Source organism: Crotalus tigris, unplaced genomic scaffold, assembly GCF_016545835.1.
Source record: "Crotalus tigris isolate CLP2741 ecotype Arizona unplaced genomic scaffold, ASM1654583v1 scf7180000024308.805542, whole genome shotgun sequence".
In the NCBI taxonomy this organism is placed as follows: Eukaryota; Metazoa; Chordata; class Lepidosauria; order Squamata; family Viperidae; genus Crotalus; species Crotalus tigris.
The window spans coordinates 542106-561994 of NW_024100480.1; the positions used below are offsets into that span (position 1 = coordinate 542106).

The following is a 19889-nucleotide window of genomic DNA, read 5'->3' on the forward strand; positions in this document are numbered from 1 at the left end:
ACAGCCCTGTGATATATTCTATTCTATTCTATTCTATTCTATTCTATTCTATTCTATTCTATTCTATTCTATTCTATTCTATTCTATTCTGTTCTGTTCTATTCTGTTCTGTTCTGTTCTATTGATTTACTGTGGTTTTTTAAAGATTCCATTATCGCTAGCGCAGATCAGAAAATTGGCATGCGATGTTTTGGTATTCTCATTGAAAGGTTAAAAGTTTTCGAATTAAAGCACATTTGTAAGCTTATGCACCAAGGGAAGATTCTGGCTGTGGTTTGGACCCACAAGTAGCAACAAAGAGCAACAAAGATGATCAGGGGATTGGAAGCTAAAACACATCAGAAACGGTTGCAGGAATTGGGTATGTCTAGTTTAATGAAGAGAAGGACGAGGGGGGGACATGATAGCAGTCTTCCAATATCTCAGGGGCTGCCCCAAAGAAGAGGCAGTCAAGCTATTCTCCAAAGCACCTGAAGGCAGGACAAGAAGCAACGGATGGAAACTCATCCAGGAGAGAAGCAACCTAGAACTAAGGAGAAACTTCCTGACAGTTAGAACAATGAACCAGTGGAACAACCTGCCTCCAGAAGTTGTGAATGCTCCAACACATGCTCCTATTTCTATTCCTATTCCTATTCCATTCCATCCTCAGTTTTTCTTGTCATTAAACTAGACAAACCCAGTTCCAGCAACCGTTCTTTATATGTTTTAGCCTCCAGTCCCCTAATCATCTTTGTTGCTCTTCTCTGCCCTCCTTCTGATGATCAGGTTAATTGAGTAAGCCATGGTTCAGTTGCCCGTCAGTAAGCTTGCTGTGCAAAGCCAGCAAATCTCTCTCACCAGAAGTTCATTTGGGTTCCCGGCTGCTGTTTACCCCAGGACTAAAGTTGCTTTATCTGAAGGATTTTCAAGCTTGGTATTTTTTTTTTTTTAAACTCATTTCTTCCTTTTATCCCCTCTTTTGTTCACTGTCCCGAAGACTTATTGTGCCCTAGAGGTGATAAACGATTCGGCTGTGTGGTAGCTCTAGTATTTTAATGAGCTTTCTTACCCAAATGACTTTAGACCGCAATAAAGCTCTCCAGTTGTGTTAAATCAGAATCCCGGTCCCTTTTGCCCATAATTTAAATGAGCAAATTAACCAGCACTGTTAACAGTAAATTTGCCTTCGTGGGGGGGGGGGGGAGGAGAACTTATTATTCCAACTAACTTCACTTAAATATATTTGGTCATCGTTGCTTGGTTTGAATGCTTAGCCCACAGTTGTGAATTGTGGAGACCCGGAGAGGGCTGTGGACTTTTCTTTAGACAATCTTTTCTCAGAAGAAGCAGATTCATTTTTGGCATAAGGCATAATCCAGGTTCTCCAAAATTGGCAACTTTAAGACTCGTGGACTTCAACTCCCAGAATTCCCCAGCCAACCTTGTGGAATTCTGGGAGTTGAGGTCCACGAGTCTTGAAGTTGACACGTTTGGAGCATAGTTACCAGTCTAGCCTTTTGTCTAGGAAGCCCTCTGGAACTAGCAAGGAAAGCTGGGTTGCTGCATAACCTAGCTTTAACCTAGGATAGTATGAAGTAAAGCTAGAATAGAATACAGGCCAACCTCATGAGACGGCTGTAATGGAGTCTGCCTATTACAGTCATATGTCACAATGGGTTGTTAAATGAAGCATCTCAGTTAATGGCTTCCCCATTCCTGCTCTTTCAAATGCAGCCATTAAACAAATGTGCAGGTCATTAAGTGGAGCACAGAGGGTCTCAGGGTGGGGGAGGTCTAGTATAAGCTGAGCAACCCAAGAACAAACGACTCCATTTTGTTGCCTTAACCCAGGCGTCTTCAAACTTGGCCCTTTGATGATTTGTGGATTTCAGCTCCCAGAATTCCTCAGCCAGCGTGCCTGGCTGAGGAATTCTGGGAGTTGAAGTCCACAAGTCATAAAGGATCATAGTTCCCTCACCGCTGGCTGAGGAATTCTGGGAGTTGAAGTCCACAAGTCACAAAAGGGTCATAATTCCCTCACGCTGGCTGAGGAATTCTGGGAGTTGAAGTCCAGAAGTCATCAAAGGGCCAAGTTGGAAGACCCCTGCCTTAACCAGATTTGTGCAATGCTGCAAAAAGCTTTGAAAGCCTGCAGCATTGTGCAGATCTCATTAAGGCAGCAAAATGGAGGGCTTTATCCCGTGGACACCCTTTGGTCTCACCCACAAGTGGGCAGGACAAAATGGCGACCGCTTTTGGGTTGTCCCCGCGTGGCTCAGTGTGTGGCCTGCCCTTCTTCTGCAGCACGAGTCTTGGAGATCTTCTAAAGCTGTGTTTGTCAAACTCCTCAGCAGCTTTAAGACTCATGGACTTCAACTCCCAGAATTCCTGGCTGGCTGGGGCAGGGTTAGGCAACCTTGGCTCTTTTATGACTGGTGGACTTCAACTCCCAGAATTCCTGAGCCAGCCATGCTGAGGGGAAAGCGAGAGGTTTCCATGCTGAGCCATGCTGGCTCAGGAATTCTGGGAGTTGAAGTCCACCAGTCATAAAAGAACCAAGGTTGCCTACCCCTATCCTAAGTCCTCCTGTTCTAAGTGGTGAGCCTCCTAGACCAGGGGTAGGCAACCTTGGCTCTTTTATGACTGGTGGACTTCAATTCCCAGAATTCCTGAGCCAGCATGGCTCAGCTTGGCAACCTCTCCCTTTCCCCTCAGCGTGGCTGGCTCGGGAATTCTGGGAGTTGAAGTCCACCGGTCATAAAAGAGCCATGGTTGCCTACCCCTGGTCTAGGGTTTCCTGCCTGAGCAGGGGGTTGGACTAGAAGACCTCCAAGGTCCCTTCCAGCTCTGTTATTCTGTTATTTTCTGCTTCATGTGAGACAGCGAAAGGTGTCTTCGATTCGTAAGATTGTCCATTCTGCGGTTCCTAATGAGGATCATCGAAGCAAACGGGCGTTTTAGTTCTTTTCGACGTTAATCTGGACAGAGTATAATGTGAAAATCTCCTTTCTGGGCAGTTTTTGCCCATCATTGTGCCTCCAGATCATCTGGCGAGCGCCTAGGGTAGTCTTGGAGTCTGTCATTAGAAAAATCAGGTTTTCTGCTAAGCACGCACGCTATGCGGCTGACCTTAACTTAACTAGACTCAGAGTAATTGTGCTTGATTTGACTTCCTAAGGGTTTATTTCTACATGATTCATCTGCCTCAGCTAAATAGGAATTGCCTGCTAAGATGTTCAACCCATCCATTTAAGTGAAACGATTTGCTTTTTTTTTTTTGTTGCAAGAACATGGGCAGATAAATAAAATTGCTGGAGTTATATCTCATCCTTGGGTCCTTTTTTTCTAGGTTTAGGCCTTACTTAGTTTTCTTGACTGTCTCGTTCCGGAACAATCCTATATATCTAGAGTAATAGAATTTCTATTTAACAATCTACGTCCTCACTGTTATTTCCTATTAGCGTCTGGGCTGATCAATATGTAACCCAGTTGATTGTTAAGGTCAAATGGGCCATGTCTTTATAGCCAGATTGTATTTATGGTGCTTCAGAAGTTGTTCCAATGGCCCATTAGCCTTTTTCTCTCCATCCTTACACAGAGGACCCATAAAAAACCCCAATGAAGACATCTTCATTGTTACGCATTGTATGCCTGTTGTCAGCTGCCAGATCTGAGTCTTGAAATATTTAAAATATCCCTCCAGAGGTGAAATTAATCTAATGATCAATTGCAGGGTAAATTGTTTTTGCAGGACAAAAAGCAACCGATGGAAACTGACCAAGGAGAGAAACAACTAAGGAACTAAGGAGCAATTTCCTGTCAGTGAGAACAATTAATCAGTGGAACTACCTGCCTCCAGAAGCGGTGAATGCTGTGGAAGTTTTTAAGAAGAGACTGGACAGCCATTTGTCCGAAATGGTATAGGGTTTCCTGCCTGAGCAGGGGGTTGGACTAGATGACCTCCAAGGTACCTTCCAACTATTATTATTATTATTTTGACTTTGCTGCCTTCCCAGAAAGCTGCTTGTGGAGATTTTATAGACCAATCAGAATAAAGCTGGAAGGGACCTTGGAGGTCTTCTAGTCCAGCCCCGCCCTCAAGCAGGAGTCCCTATATCATTTCAGACAAGTGACTGTCCAGTCTCTTCTTTAAAAACCTCCAGTGATGGAGCATTCACAATTTCTGGAGGCAAGCTGTTCCACGGGTTAATTCTCCTCACTGTTAGGAAGTTTCTCCTTAATTCCAGGTTGCTTCTCTCCTTGGTGAGTTTCCATCTCTTGTTTCTTGTCCTGCCTTCTGGTGCTTTAAAATATAAGTTCCCATGAGTTTATTGCTCCATAGGATACCTCAGTGGACTCCACCCTGTGTTCTAAGTCAGAATTTGAGAACCCCCATAAACAATCTTTCTTTACCGTAATGATTTTCAGATATTGTCAGATGCGAAAGATCAGGTCCACTTAGGAAGGTCCAATTAAGCTGGTTTATTGCTAAAAGCCCATGTGTAGGGATCCTCTGAACTAACTAGAGTTAGATAAAAGCCAAAGGCAGTCCATAGCGATTGGACTTAATTTGCTTGTAGGGAGGCTAGGCTGATCCCTCTTTTAACTCCATCTCCAGGTTCTGCCATATCTTCTCCTACATTATTCCAGTAGATTAGATTTTTAAGTGGAGCCCAATGCTAAAATACGGGAAGCCAAGTTGTCTTTCAAAGCGATGGATTGAGAGGTATCTTGGGAGTTCATATCCATAATAGCAATCAGGGACCTGATTCAGTTTACTGGAGGTCCAATTCACAGCAAAGATTCTTTCTTTCTTTCTTTCTTTCTTTCTTTCTTTCTTTCTTTCTTTCTTTCTTTCTTTCTTTCTCTCTCTCTCTCTCTCTCTCTCTCTCTCTCTCTCTCTCCTTCCTTCCTTCCTTCCTTCCTTCCTTCCTTCCTTCTTCTTTCTCATTCCCTTCCTTCCTTCTTTCCTTTCCCATTCCATTCATCTTTTCTCTTTCCTTCCTTCCTTCATTCCTTCTTTCTTTCCCATTCCCTTCATTCTTTCCTTCCTTCCTTTACCATTCCCTTCATCTTTTCTTTCTTTCTTTCTCTTTCTTTCTTTCTTTCTTTCTTTCTTTCTTTCTTTCTTTCTTTCTTTCTTTCCCATTCCCTTCTTCCTTCCTTTTCTTTCTTTCTTTCTTTCTTTCTTTCTTTTTCTCTCTCCTTCCTTCCTTCTTCTTTCTCATTCCCTTCCTTCCTTTCCCATTCCATTCATCCTTCCTTCCTTTTTTCTTTCTTTCCCATTCCCTTCATTCTTTCCTTCCTTTCTTTCCCATTCCCTTCATCCTTCCTTCCTTCCTTCCTTCCTTCCTTCCTTCCTTCCTTCCTTCCTTCCTTCCTTCCTTCCTTTCTTTCTTTCTTTCTTTCTCTTTCCCATTCCTTCCTTTCTTTCTTTCCCATTCCTTCCTTTCTTTCCCTTCCTTCCTTCCTTCCTTCCTTCCTTCCTTCCTTCCTTCCTTCCTTCCTTCCTTCCTTCCTTCCTTCCTTCCTTTCTTTCTTTCTTTCTTTCTTTCTTTCTTTCTTTCTTTCTTTCTTTCTTTCTTTTCATATATTTCTAAACCACCCATCCACCCTCAAAGATGCATGAGTCAAAAACGAAATTGATGAACAAAAGACAGTTCCCTTGAGCTGGTTACATGCAACTCGCATTGATGTTTCCCCCCCCCCCATCTCTTAATTCCAGTCAATGAAGAAGAACTAAAGAAAAGAATAGCTGAAGAATTGGCTTTGGAAGAAGCTAGGCGAGATGCTGAAGCTCAGAAAAGGTAAATTCATTTCAATTATTTTCACGGTTTTGTGGGGAAATAAAAAACTTTGGATTCAAGGGTTGAAATAACGATTGGTGCCCTTAAAGTAGAAAAGCAAACGAGTGGAAACGGTTGGGAATTTGGGAACTTCAATTCCAACACAGCTGGTGCACTTCACTTTGGAGGGGTTTTGCTGCTGTTTCCTTTGGAAAAAGGAGCTTTATTTCATTTTTTTTTAAAAAAGCTGCTTGCTATGTGTGAAAGTTAAACCTGAGGTGAAAACAATTTTTATAATTCCTGACAGTGCCATCCAGCATGCATCTCCCCCCTTCGTTTTTGAAGATCTTTCATTACATATTAAAAAAAAATACCTTCAGATTTTTACTGGTTTGACTTAACCTCAAAGAAACAATCTAGAACCAAGGAGAAACTTCCTGACAGTTAGAACAATTAGCCAGTGGAACCACCTGCCTCCAGAAGTGGTGAATGCTCCAACACTGGAAGTCTTTAAGAAGAGACTGGACAGCCATTTGTCTGAAATGGTACAGGGTTTCCTGCCCGAGCAGGGGGCTGGACTAGATGACCTCCAAGGTCCCTTCTAATTCTGATAGCAGCCTTTCAATATCTAAGAAGCTCCCAGAAAGAAGAGGGGGTCAACCAGTCTCCAAAGAACCAGAAGGCAGGACAAGAAGCAACAGAGGGAAACTAATCAAGGAGAGAAGCAACCTGGAACTAAGGAGAAACTTCCTGACAATTAGAACAATTAGCCAGTGGAACAACCTGCCTCCAGAAGCGGTGAATGCTCCAACACTGGAAGTCTTTAAGAAGAGACCGGACAGCCATTTGTCTGAAATGGTGTAGGGTTTCCTGCCTGAGCAGGGGGTTGGACTCGATGACCTCCAAGGTCCCTTCCAACTTTATTATTATTACTATTAAATTACGTCAAATCAGTAAAATTTCCTGCGTGCTTTTTGAAGGCAAGCTGTTGTTTTTCTTACATTCAATTCTGCGCTCACCTGAGGACTAGCAAGGGCCATTTTTTAACATGCCTGTACAGCGAGGTGGATTTTCGAAATGTTTTGGGCATCTTAAAATCGATAAGATGTCGTTATTTGACTTTCACTTAGATGCGTTTCACAAGCTCCCGATTTTGCATTTGTGAAAGCCTTGTAATTGGCGTTTGCTCAAGTCATCTGTGAATATTGCTCGTCTCTGTTTTAACACTGCATTATGATGGAATTAACCAACAGAGGTTTAAACAGACCGTCCCAGTAGACTTCAGAGGAATGTTACACCCAGGAAGGTGTTTATAGGATTTCCATCTAAATTAAGCTAATGTCATACCAAATTGAACATAAACACAACCGAAAATCCCTTACCGGACTAAAATATGCGTCTTTGAGGAGTAAAACAAATTTATGTGTTATGCTGAAATTACAGCCCTTTGAAATATTATGGCTGGTCTTAATTGATTTTTTGGTTCTTACCAGGAAATGTGCTTACTCTTTCTGTGTTCGCGTTAATGTAATTAATGTTAGCAGTTTAAAATGGAACAATTTATTATGCCCTTTGATTAGTCCTCCTGCACCGATAACATTAAACAGTGTCTACGCTTTATTCTATTTAATGCACACTGTGAACCTCCAGTGTATGAAACCATGAGTTAGATGGGCTTCTTAATCTTCTCCTTCCTGATGTGCTGCTAGATTGTCCAGGTTTTCTCTTCCCTCTTGAAGTCACAGTCAGACCCCACACTCGTGCCAGCACTGACGATGTTATCCAGTTGGGTCATGAAACGTCTGCAAGCTCAGAGAGCATCAAGGACCCCATGGAGTTCACACCTGCTGGGATCCATTCTCTTAAGGAAATGCAATCCAGAACCCCCAGAATTCCCTGGCCAGCCACGGAGCCTGAAGACTTGTCAACTTGTGGATTTCAACTTGGAGACTGGTGGACTTCAACTCCCAGAATTCCCCGATCAGCCATGTTTGAATTCTCCAGACAACTTGGAGACTGGTGGACTGTGGAATTCTGGGAGTTGGAGTCCAAAAGTCCTCAATGTTGCCAAGATTTAAGGTTGCCAGGACACCCCTGTTTTAAAGCAACGTAGTTCACAACTACAGCATGACCCATAGGGCTTGAAGCCTTGTAGACTTCATCTTGAAGACTTGGGGACTTCATTTCCCAGAATGAGGACCCAGATTGTTGGGGGCAATGTAAATATATATATACATTGCTTACTGGTGTACACCGCTTAGAGAGTGCTTGCACTTAAAGCGGTATATAAGTCTCATAAATAAATAAATAAATAAATAAATTCCACGCCCAGCCATGTTTGAATTCCCCAGCCAACTTGGAGACTGGTGGACTGTGGAATTCTGGGAGTTGGAGTCCAAAAGTCCTCAATGTTGCCAAGATTGGACACCCCTGTTTTAAAGAAACGTAGTTCACAACTACAGCATGACTCATGGGGCTTGAAGCCTTTGGTTGGATCGTAATTATTCAGGGCCTAAGAAATATTTGGAAGCTCTTTATAAGGAGGCTGTAATTCGGCGGAGAAATAAATATTTGCAGGAACATCGCTCTTTGTTCAGCATTAGCAGTGATTTATAGAGTGCTATCTGGGTGAAGGAATTGAAACTTGGTAGAGACGTTCAGCTCGTGGAGAAATTTACACAGGCTTTCGGGTTTAAACAGCTTGATTCCGAAAGACGGTTTTTAAAAGTCAACCTTTTGTACTGTACAAGAGAGAAAGGGAGGGAAACCTCCCCCCCCCCAGACATGGAAAATAGATTTGCAGGGATTATCTCCATTTTGCACTTTGCAAAATTTAACCAGAGGTTTTTTTTCCACAATCTCCCTCCCCCCCCCATCTCATTTCTTGACAGCCATTTTATAAAGGCTCTGTATGGATCTAATTCTCTTTTCTACGGTAGATTATTCAGTCACTCTTCTCTTTTTCGAGGGTGTTTTTTGTTCGCTGGGTATGTGCGTTGCAGCAAAAGCTTTGGTGGGTGGTGTGCATAAAATTTGGAATGATAGTATACATCTCTTTTTCTTTCTTTCTTTCTTTCTTTCTTTCTTTCTTTCTTTCTTTCTTTCTTTCTTTCTTTCTTTCTTTCTTTCTCCTTCCTTCCTTCTTTCCCCTTCTTTCCCCTTCCTTCCTTCCTTCCTTCCTTCCTTCCTTCTTTCTTTCTTTCTTTCTTTCTTTCTTTCTTTCTTTCTTTTTTTCTTTCTTTCTCCTTCCTTCTTTCCCCTTCCTTCCTTCCTTCCTTCCTTCCTTCCTTCCTCTTTCTTTCCTTCCTTCCTTCCTTCCTTCCTTCCTTCCTTCCTTCCTTCCTTCCTTCCTTCCTTCCTTCTTTCTTTTTCTTTCCTTCCTCTCTCTCTCTCTCTTTCTCACCCACACACCCACACACTCTCTCCCTTTCTCTCTCTCTCTCTCTCTCTCTCTCTCTCTCTCTCTCTCTCTCTCTCTCTCCCTCCCTCCCTCCCTCTCTCTCTTTCCTCTCCCTCTCTTTCCATAAGCTTTCTAATAAATTCCATCTGTTTATGAAAGCTGCTTTGGAAGCAAATGACTTTGACTTTCAGTATTTTTATGGTGAAATACACGGCTTTGCATTCAGTTAATGTTAACATTTTGTTCACTGTTTTGTTCGCTAGGCTCACAGTAGTGCAGTGTAGGGATGGGGCTACAAAGTTCACTGTGTACACTTATTATATCTTTGCCAGACATTTCCAGGATATCTTCAGAGGTATCTGAAAAAATGCCCAGCATTACATGCTAGACCAGCGTTTTGCAATTTTGGCCAGTTTTCTGGGTCATGAAAGATCTGCAAGAAAAAAAACCAATTCTCCTCCTCCTCCTCCTCCTCCTCCTCCTCCTCCTCCTCCTCCTCCTCCTCCTCCTCCTCCTCCTCCTCCTCCTCCTCCTCCTCCTCTCCATAAACCCCACTGCCTTCTAGCCCTGATGATGTTCCCTAGCTGGGTCATGAAACGTCTGCAAGAAAACCACCAGGGTCAGATAGTTGCTGCTGCTGCTGCTGCTCCTCCTCCTCCTCCTCCTCCTCCTCCTCCTCCTCCTCCTCCTCCTCCTCCTCCTCCTCCTCCTCCTCCTCCTCCTGCCATTCACTTATAGCCCTGATGGTGTTACCTACTTGGGTCATGAAACGTCTGCAAGAAAACCAAGATTAGAGAGCTCCTCCTCCTCCTCCTCCTCCTCCTCCTCCTCCTCCTCCTCCTCCTCCTCCTCCTCACCATAAACCCCCACTGCCCCACTGCCTTCTAGCCCTGATGATGTTCCCTAGTTGGGTCATGAAATGCCTGCAAGAAAACCACCAGGGTCAGATAGTTGCTGCTGCTGCTGCTGCTGCTCCTCCTCCTCCTCCTCCTCCTCTTCCTCCTCCTCCTCCTCCTGCCATTTCCTTATAGCCCTGATGGTGTTACCTACTTGGGTCATGAAACGTCTGCAAGAAAAGCACCCAGCTCCTTGAGCACCAGGGATCCCACAGTCCGCTTTCTTCTCTCCATCTGTCTCCCTCCCTCCTTCCCTCCCTCCCTCTCCCTTCTAGCCCTGATGATGTTTTCTAGTTGGGTCATGAAACGTCCGCAAGAAAACCACCCAGCTCAGAGAGCACCAAGGACCTCACAGTCCTCCTTTCTTGCTTCTCCTTTCACCCTCACAGCATCCTTGAGGTTGCAAGGCTGGCTCTGCCTTTCCAGTGTTCAAGGCTGAGAATATTTATCTGCCAAGCCTGGTGACAGGTTGATCAAACTGCCTAGAGAAAGCATCGGTGTCCTCGTCACCCCGGCGTCCAGACGATTGACACTTTTCCCCTGATTGAACGAATCCTCCGTGCGGGTCAGGTCCCGTGGCTGCCGACCACGGATCATCTGGCAGTCTCCTAATGGGAACACGCAACGGTGGGCGGGATGCAGCCCATGATTAACTCCACATCGACTTCCCCTGTCCCTCGGTCATGCTCTTTGACCCGGAGACAAATGTCGCTTATTCTTACCCCCTGACCTTTGACATCGGGGCTAAACTTTTTTCCGGGGAGAGCAGATTCCAGCCGCCCCCCCACTCCGATCTCATTCTTTGCCCCCCACGGTTGGTTGGCGTGTGTTCTCCGTGTCAAAAACCTCATGCATCAAATCTTACTTATTTATTTTTCCTCTGAGTTCACTTGAGCGCTTTGCGTTACAAAATGCCGGGAGCAGACAACGATGCTGGTTATTTTATTTTATTTTTTTAATGTCGAACGTTAGCAATTTAATTTCCTCCCCTTGCCCGTTGTTCGCTCTTCTCCTTTACCCAGGTACTCAAAGTGACATTCAAGATCTCTTAGGAGTTGATGACTAAACTGTAAAGCCTTAAATTTTTTTTTTTGGGGGGGGGGGGTTTAAAAAAAACACACACACACACACAGAGGTATGCAGTGACGTGGATCACCTAGCTGCATTTTTATTCCTTTTTATATCAGAAAGAAGAGAGAGGGGAGAAAAAAAACCCAACTCAAATTGCCCTTTCCTAGTAAAATTGCTGTCAAGCGTAAAGATGCTTTCCAACATGTTTGAGCAGAGCGTTTTACTTTTAAAGAACAGATTGAATCTGGGTTAAATCTGCGTCCCTTTGGCTCTTCTCATCTTTTGACCGTGATTTATAGCGGGGAGATCAGAACGCAAAGAAAAATAGCTACCTGGCCACGTGGAATCCGTGACTGCATGTATACGCCATATTTTAAAAGCCAGTCAGATACTTTGCCCCTTCGATCAGTGAGAATTTCTGATTTACAAGGTCGGGATTAAAAGGGACACGGGTAACTTGATTTCCCCCCCCTCTGTGTATTTTGAAATCCTAATTATTAAAAAAAAGCAATGAGTATGAATCAGACTACATTAATTTGGGGTTATCTAGCTTTTTGGTGGCTGGTTTTTGCCTCTTGTTAACCGGCTGTGACAATTCCAGGACAGTATAAAAATAAAAAATATATGGTTTCAAAACAGATCTTTGGTGATAAAAGGTGGCATATAAACATATTTAAGAGAGCTGGTTTGCTCTGGTGATTAAGACACCGGTCTAGAAAGCAGGCGGCTGTGAGTTCAAGTTCTGCCTGACCATGAAAGCTGGTTGAGTAACTTTGGGCCAATCACTAGGAGATGGTGAGTTCTAGTCCTGCCTTAGTCATGAAAGAGGGCTGGGTGACTTTGGGCCAATCACCAGGAGACTGTGAGTTCTAGTCCTGCCTTAGTCATGAAAGCCTCCTGTTCTAAGCGGTGAGCCTCCTAGACCAGGGGTAGGTAACCTTGGCTCTTTTATGACTAATGGACTTCAACTCCCAGAATTCCTGAGCCAGCATGGCTCAGCTTGGAAACCTCTCCCTTTCCCCTCAGCATGGCTGGCTCAGGAATTCTGGGAGTTGAAGTCCACGAGTCATAAAAGAGCCAAGGTTGCCTACCCCTGGTCTAGGAGGCTCACCGCTTAGAACAGGAGGACTTAGGACAGGGGTAGGCAACCTTGGCTCTTTTATGACTCGTGGACTTCAACTCCCAGAATTCCTGAGCCAGCATGGCTCAGCTTGGAAACCTTTCCCTTTCCCCTCAGCATGGCTGGCTCAGGAATTCTGGGAGTTGAAGTCCACCAGTCCTAAAAGAGCCAAGGTTGCCTACCCCTGTCCTAAGAACTTGATAAGCTGGGGGTAAATCAGCATTCCTGTTGATTGACAAGGGCTCCGTTTCCCAGGCTTCAATCCCTTCCCCGGCTGTTTTTGTCCTTGCTCGCCCAACAATCTTAGTAGCTGCAAAATGGAATGCGTGTCCTTGTGCATAAGGTGCATAAATGATTCACCTGTGGCCGAAAAGATCATTGGCAGTTCCCTCCCTCCCATCCAGGACATAGCACAGAAGCGTTGCTTGAGCTGAGTCCGTAAGATTATCTGGGACACTACACATCCTCTTCACGGCCTGTTTTTCTTGTTCCCTTCCGGGAGGAGGGGGCTCCGTGGTATCCGAAGCAGAACATCCCGATTCAGCCAGAGTTTCATTCCATGCAGCATTAACCTTGTGAACTCTCAAGCTTCCTCTTTCCGTTATGTATTCAAGATGGACAGTATTTAATATTTATTTGCTATGTACGTATATGTAGGGATGTGGGTCTATACATATGTTGTTCATAGTATGTCTAGGTGTGCGTCGTGTGTGTGTTTCACTTTGAGAGCGGGCAACTAAATTTCATTTTTGATGTGTGCCATTGTGCCCACAGTATAAAAATGACAATAAAGGTTATCTTATCTATCTTATCTTATTGCTATGTTAGACTATCCAATGAGTTTGTGTCTCCTTGTGTGACTGCTAATTTGTCTTCTTGCACAGATAATACTTGCTAGACAATATTCCATGCATTTTAGAAAATCTTTAAAACCATTTTATTTTGGTGCGCCTTTGGCTCAAAATGATGATTAGACACCCCCCCCCAATTCAGCGATTATTTATTGTTCTTATTTTGTCATTTTATTAGCTGTGTCTGTTTCTTGCATACCACCTAGAGTCTTTCTGATTGGGGCAGTTTAAGGATATTATAAATAAATGCTGTTTCCTAGATTTGTAAAGGCACGATACGAGCCGTTATTTATTTATAATGTGAAGCATCTGCATGAGGATTTATATCCTTTACTTATGTTCTCAGTGTATTTTGCTCTTAAAGGCCTGTTATCTTTCGGTGGTGTGTGTGTGAGACACAAAGACACGAGGGAGAAGAACGCTCGCACGCTGAGCGTAGTGTTTTCTGTCAAAAAACTATATAGGACGTGATTGTCTCTGGAACTAATCTTGTCTTCTGCGGAGAATTTAGTTTGCTGAAGAGGAAGCCACAGAAGCTGTTAACAAGGAAAGTTTTCCATGGCAACTACTCTACCTGATCAAATGTTTATCTGAGGAATAGCAAGTGTAAAATAAGTCTTATTCCCTGAAAGTAAAAATTCATGAGTTCTGTCATGTCTGAATGGAACTGCATTCTCCATGGAGGAAAGTGTGTAGTGAGGTGCCCCAGGGCTCTGTTCTGGGACAAGTACTCTTCAACATCTTCATCAACGATTTGGATGAAGGGATAGATGGGGAACTCATCAAATTTGCAGACGACACCAAGCTGGCAGGAATAACCAAAAGTCCAGAAGACAGGCTTAGGATACAGGAGAATCTGGGCAGACTCGAACACTGGGCACTATCTAACAAAATGAAATTCAGTGGTGAAAAAAGTAAGGTTCTACATTTAGGCAAGAAAAACAAAATGTATAGGTATAGTATAGGGGGTACCTTGCTCAATAGTAGTAACTGTGAGAGGGATCTCGGAGTCCTAGTGGACAATCATTTAAATATGAGCCAGCCGTGGGCTGCAGCTGCCAAAAAGGCCAACACAGTGCTGGGCTGCATTAACAGAGGGATAGAATCAAGATCAGGTGAAGGGTTAATACCACTTTACAAGGCCTTGGTAAGGCCACAGTTGGAATACTGCATCCAGTTTTGGTCACCACGATGTAAACAAGATGTTGAGACTCTAGAAAGAGTACAGAGAAGAGCAACAAAGATGATCAGGGGACTGGAGGCTAAGGTATATAAGGAACGGTTGCTAGAATTGGGTATGTCTAGTTTAACAAAGAGAAGGATGAGGGGGGACATGAGAGCAGTGTACGTATATGTAGGGGCTGCCCCAAAGAAGAGGCAATCAAGCTATTCTCCAAAGCAGCTGAAGGCAGAACAAGAAGCAACGGATGGAAACTCATCAAGGAGAGAAGCAACCTAAAACTAAGGAGAAACTTCCTGACAGTGAGAACAATTAACCAGTGGAACAACCTGCCTCCAGAAGCGGTGAAATGCTCCAACACTGGAAGTTTTTAAGAAGAGACTGGACAGTCATTTGTCTGAAATGGTATAGGGTTTCCTGTCTGAGCAGGGGGTTGGACTAGATGACCTCCAGGGTCCCTTCCAACTTTATTTTTGTTGTTGTTATTATTGTTTGTTATTGTTATTATTATTATATACATAAAACTAATATTCTAATCTTTAAAAAAAGTGGACCCTGGAAGCTGCAAAACAAAGTACTTGTCATCCACACCTGGACAGATTCTAGACAAGATCACCCAGCAGCAGATTTGCAAACCCGTAGAAAGGAAGAATGTGACAAAATTAGCATGGGTTCCTTAAATCAGCTTCCATCTTTCTGCATTTTGGGTGGAAGAAATTGGAACTTGAGCCGAGGTGGTGCCAGCAGTTAGAGTGCAGTACTGCAGGCCACTTTAGCTGACTGTGTTCAGCAGGTCAGCGGTTCAAATCTCACCGGCTCAAGGTTGACTCAGCCTTCCATCCTTCCGAGGTAGGTAAAATGAGGACCCAGATTGTTGGGGGCAATGTGAATATATATATATATATACATTGCTTACTGGTGTACACCGCTTAGAGCAGTGGTTCTCCACCTGTGGGTCGGGACCCCATTTGGGGTCGAATGACCATTTCACGGGGGTCGCCAAACAAGGCTGTCCGCCATTTTTTCCCCCTTTTCTTTGGCCACGCCCCTGGCACCCGGTGATGTATAAGTGGTTGGGGGTCACCACAACATGGGGAACTGTATTATGGGGTCACGGCATTAGAAAGGTTGAGAACCACTGACTTAGAGAGGGCTTGCACTTAAAGCGGTATATAAGTCTCATAAATAAATAAATAAATAAACTGCCTATTTTATTTATGAGCAGCAATTAAAAAAACAGGCAGTTCCTTCCAAGTTGTCAGGAGAATCTAAAACATCATGTGTGACAGTTGTCATTTGTGTCACTCTCTTATTCAGGCCTTGAAAAGAAAAACAAGCTTTTATGCTTCTATGTGTCCCAGTTTCTTTTAGTGAATTACCTTCTTTGAGTAAATTTACTTGGGGTAGTTATCAATTGTTCAGGGTTTTCTTTAGCCCCGTACTGTACTGAATACCTGGTTCTTAATAGTTCCATCTATTTCTTTATCATTTTGTTCAGAAATTGCCATCAGAAAAAAGCTCGGTCTTGATAGAGCACTTGAAACCAATCCATTCATGTTGTCCAATAGACACATTAGAGGAGAATTTCTTTGGTTCTTTTCCTTCCTTTTTCTTTTTTTTTTTTTTTGAGCAGCTGCGTACAAAAATTATTGCAAAATTAATTTGCAATATCCACTACATGAGTCTTTGTTTCTTGAGCAATAGTACTCTGTTTCTTTTCTTTGGAGATGCAGCTCCATAAACTTGGAATTACTAAATTACTTGGATAAGCTGATTTGCTGTGTTATCCACTGCATATTTGGCATTTGAGATTTTTTTCCGACAGTTGGTAAATGTTACTCCTAATTCTTGTGAATATTTAACAGAATGCGCATTTCACAAGATGTGAGTTTTTAGGGGGAGGGTAGGATGCTCTTTCTACAGTGCGGTGTGCAAACATTTTCCGAATAGGCTAGGAGCAAGCTGAGGGCAACGTTGTTCACTCAAGCCTTCTCAATGCAACTTTGCAGGTTGGAGGGTGTTTACAACAGAGGTCTGCAACCTTTCTCTGTTGGCGGACCGGAAGGGAGAGGAAAGCATTTTATGCGCAAGCACAAACGGGGCTGCAAGCACGCTCGGCTCCCTCTTTGCGTAGTAGCAGCGCTAGCGCAGCGGGGGTGAGTGCGCACACATATGCATGCACTGGTAGCTCGGTGGCCAGGAGGCCACGGCCGGTAATGGGCTGCGGCCCACAGGTTGGGCAGCTCCCGGTCTAAAAGACTCCTAGGTTTTTCTGATGCACCCAATGTGTACGTGATGGAATGCGGTCTGGATTCCCAGCAGGGAGGGGCTGCATTCCAGAGGAGCAAGAGACTACATGGCACAGATAGTTTGTGTGAGAGAAAGAGGGTGAGGACGGCACCTCCCTAATGGTTCCCAGAGTACAGGTAGTCTTCCGTTGCTAAGTGAGATAGTTAACTAAGTGAGATAGTTAAGTGAGCTTGGCCCCATTTTACGACCCTTTCTTTGTTGTTCAGCGAATCACTGCAGTTGTCAAGTTGGTAGAGTAAATCTGGCACCCCCGTTGACCTCGCGTCTCGGAAGGTCGCAAAAGGCGATCACGTGACCCCCCAGGGCGCTGCAACCGTCAGTTGCAAGCATCTGAATGTTGATCACGTGACCAGGGGGACGCTGCAGTGTCGTAGGTGTGAAAAACAGTCCTAAGACACTCTTTGCGTGGCCATGGTAACGTCGAACGGTCACTAAACGAATGGTTGTAAGTTGAGGACTGCCTGAATATGCTTGATGGTATCCCAAAGGAGCTTTTTCATGAGGCAACTGGACTTTCTTGTTTTTTTTTTTTTTTTACCTGGATGATTGAGAATCTCCATAGCCATGCTAGAATTGGGTATGTCTAGTTTAACGAAGAGAAGGACAAGGGGGGACATGATAGCAGTATTCCAATATCCCAGGGGCTGCCATAAAGAAGAGGGAGTCAAGCTATTCTCCAAAGCACCTGAAGGCAGGACAAGAAGCAACGGGTGGAAACTAATCAAGGAGAGAAGCAACCTAGAACTAAGGAGAAACTTCCTGACAGTGAGAACAATTAATCAGTGGAACAGCCTGCCTCCAGAAGCTGTGAATGTTCCAATACTGGAAGTCTTTAAGAAGAGACTGGATGGCCATTTGTCTGAAATGGTGAAGGGTTTCCTGCCTGAGCAGGGAGTTGGACTAGATGACCTCCAAGGTCCCTTCCAACTTTACTACTATTACTATTAATGGTTAGCATGCTTTAGTTTGGCAAGATTCTGTCTATGTGCGAGCAGCAATGGAAAAAAAAAACCCGGTTGGAAGAATCTCGACCTGACTTTCTCGGTTTTTGGAGTCCGACATCGTCCGAAACATTCCTCCTGGGGACTGGGAGGCCTTGATACGAACACGGAGGTCGCTGCAGAGGGGGCGGCATCTCACAACTTGGTGAAAACTGTTTCGGAGATAAATCCACCCATTGACATCGCGACATCTGCTTCTCGTTCCTGAGTGTGAAGCCTCATAAAAGCGGAGCCATAAAATAAGTTATCCGCCTGTTTCATTTAACTGCATTAAAGTACAGGGATGTAATAAGAAGTTTCTTTATTATCATTATAGTCAATGATCCACGTAAAAACATATAAAAACATAGTAATCAGGGACGCCGTACTTGATGATGCGTCGTAAACTGCAGCGGCTCAGGACTTCAGCACCATACTGATAATGCCGGGTTTGGAATTGGGAAGCAGGAGCTTTAAGTGTTGATGCTCGGTCCGCCTTGGATAATGTCACCAAAGAGGGGAAATGATAAAAATTCTGTCTCTTTGTAAACATCAGTTCAGCAGCACAGGTAAGTCTTCAACTTACAACAGTTCATTTCGTGATCGAAGTTACAACGGCACTGGAAAAAAAGTGTCTTATGATCAGCAGTGGTATTCAAGTACCTGAACAACCGGTTCTCTGCGTGGATGCAGGCCTGGGCCTCCGAGGCCTAGAATGGACTTCCGGAAGTAGCATCCATGCTCTTCCGGTGGGCCGTTCTAAGCCTGGGAGGCCTCCCAGTCTAGAACAGACTTCCGGAAGTGGCATCCACGCACTTCCGGCGAGCCGTTCTAGGCCTGGGAGGCCTCCTCCAGGCCTTCGAGGCCTAAAACGGACTTCCGGAAGTAGCATCCATGGCGGGCCATTTTAGGCCTGGGAGGCCACCTCTAGACCTTCGAGGCCTGGAACGGACTTCCGGAAGTGGCATCCACGCACTTTCGGCGAGCCGTTCTAGGCCTAGGAGGCCTCCTCCAGGCCTTCAAGGCCTAGAACGGACTTCCGGAAGTGGCATCCGCGGCGGGCCATTTTAGGCCTGGGAGGCTTCCAGGCCTTCGAGGCCTAGAACGGACTTCCGGAAGTGGCATCCATGCACTTTCGGCGAGCCGTTTTAGGCCTGGGAGGCCTCCTCCAGGCCTCGGAGGCCTAGAACAGACTTCCAGAAGCAGTGTGCATTCAGCCGGTTCTCCGAACTCAAAACAAAATTTAGCTACCAGCTACCGGTGTGAACCGGCTGAATCCCACCATTGCTTATGACCATTTTACACATTTGATGACTGTTGCAGCATCCCCAGGGTCACGTGATCAAAATTCAAACACTGGGCAACTGACTCACATTTATGACAGTTTGCAGCGTCCCGTGGGGTCACGCAATCCCCTTCTGCAAACTTCCGACAAGCAAAGTCAAGGACTACCTCTGTGTAGAAATTTTTGTTTCAAATCCCTCTAAATGACAAGGGCAAAACTCATTTGGATGAAGGAAATTCAGAAATATCTGTCCATTTAGAATATTGATTTGCCTAAAATAGGTATCTCCTCAACCTGGGAAGATTGAAATAACTGTTGTTTTATAATTGGTTTTTTTAAAAATAATTTTTAACTAAGTTTAAAATTACAGCGATATAAAAACGAACGCAAACCAAGGAGAATATAAGCAAGCAAGAAAAAAGAATTAAAAAGTACAAAACAAGGGTAGGGGAAAATACGTAAGAAAAGAAAAAAGAAAAAAAATGAGAAATAATTCCCTCTTCATCAAAGCAAGTATCAACATTTTCAATAGCTTAACACCTTCTCTAATATTTCAACCAAAACTCCTTCCATCCATGTCAAATCTTTGACCGGTTGACAATAAAACCTCATCTTTCAATCTTAAATCAGCTTTTAAAAGTCCGTGAAGTCCTGCCAGAAATAACAAGATATATTCCAACTTGAAACACTTAAATCAGTTTCATAATTCTTTCCTGCCCGTTACACAAAAGCTTACCATTTCCCCTAAAACTCTCCTTCCCGCGTCTTATATCGATAAACCAATCTTTAAACCCTCCATCGTTCAGACTTCATCAAGAAAAATTTCCATAAGAGCTTGTAGAAGCAGCACATAGAAAACATTAATATTAATCCCTTCAAATTAATTTAATATCTTCTCTTCATCTCCTCTCAATTACAACATCGTAGCTTATCGGGTTTTTTTTTTTCTAAAATTATAACAAAACTCCCTCCTTTCCGTATCTTATCCATGAAGGAATCTTTAAAGCCTCGTCATTCGGTCCTAGTCA

At 44.0% G+C, this 19889-nt stretch overlaps 1 protein-coding gene across 5 annotated transcripts in view; it reads left to right on the plus strand.

Moving 5' to 3' along the window:
* CHCHD3 (coiled-coil-helix-coiled-coil-helix domain containing 3) overlaps positions 1-19889 on the plus strand; it is a 162184-nt gene that overhangs the window by 21278 nt on the left and 121017 nt on the right. For all 5 annotated transcript variants that reach the window (XM_039324747.1, XM_039324743.1, XM_039324746.1 and 2 more), the window contains exon 3: positions 5708-5789. In XM_039324747.1, coding sequence (XP_039180681.1) covers positions 5708-5789 — 82 coding nt within the window. The remainder of the gene's footprint in view (positions 1-5707; positions 5790-19889) is intronic.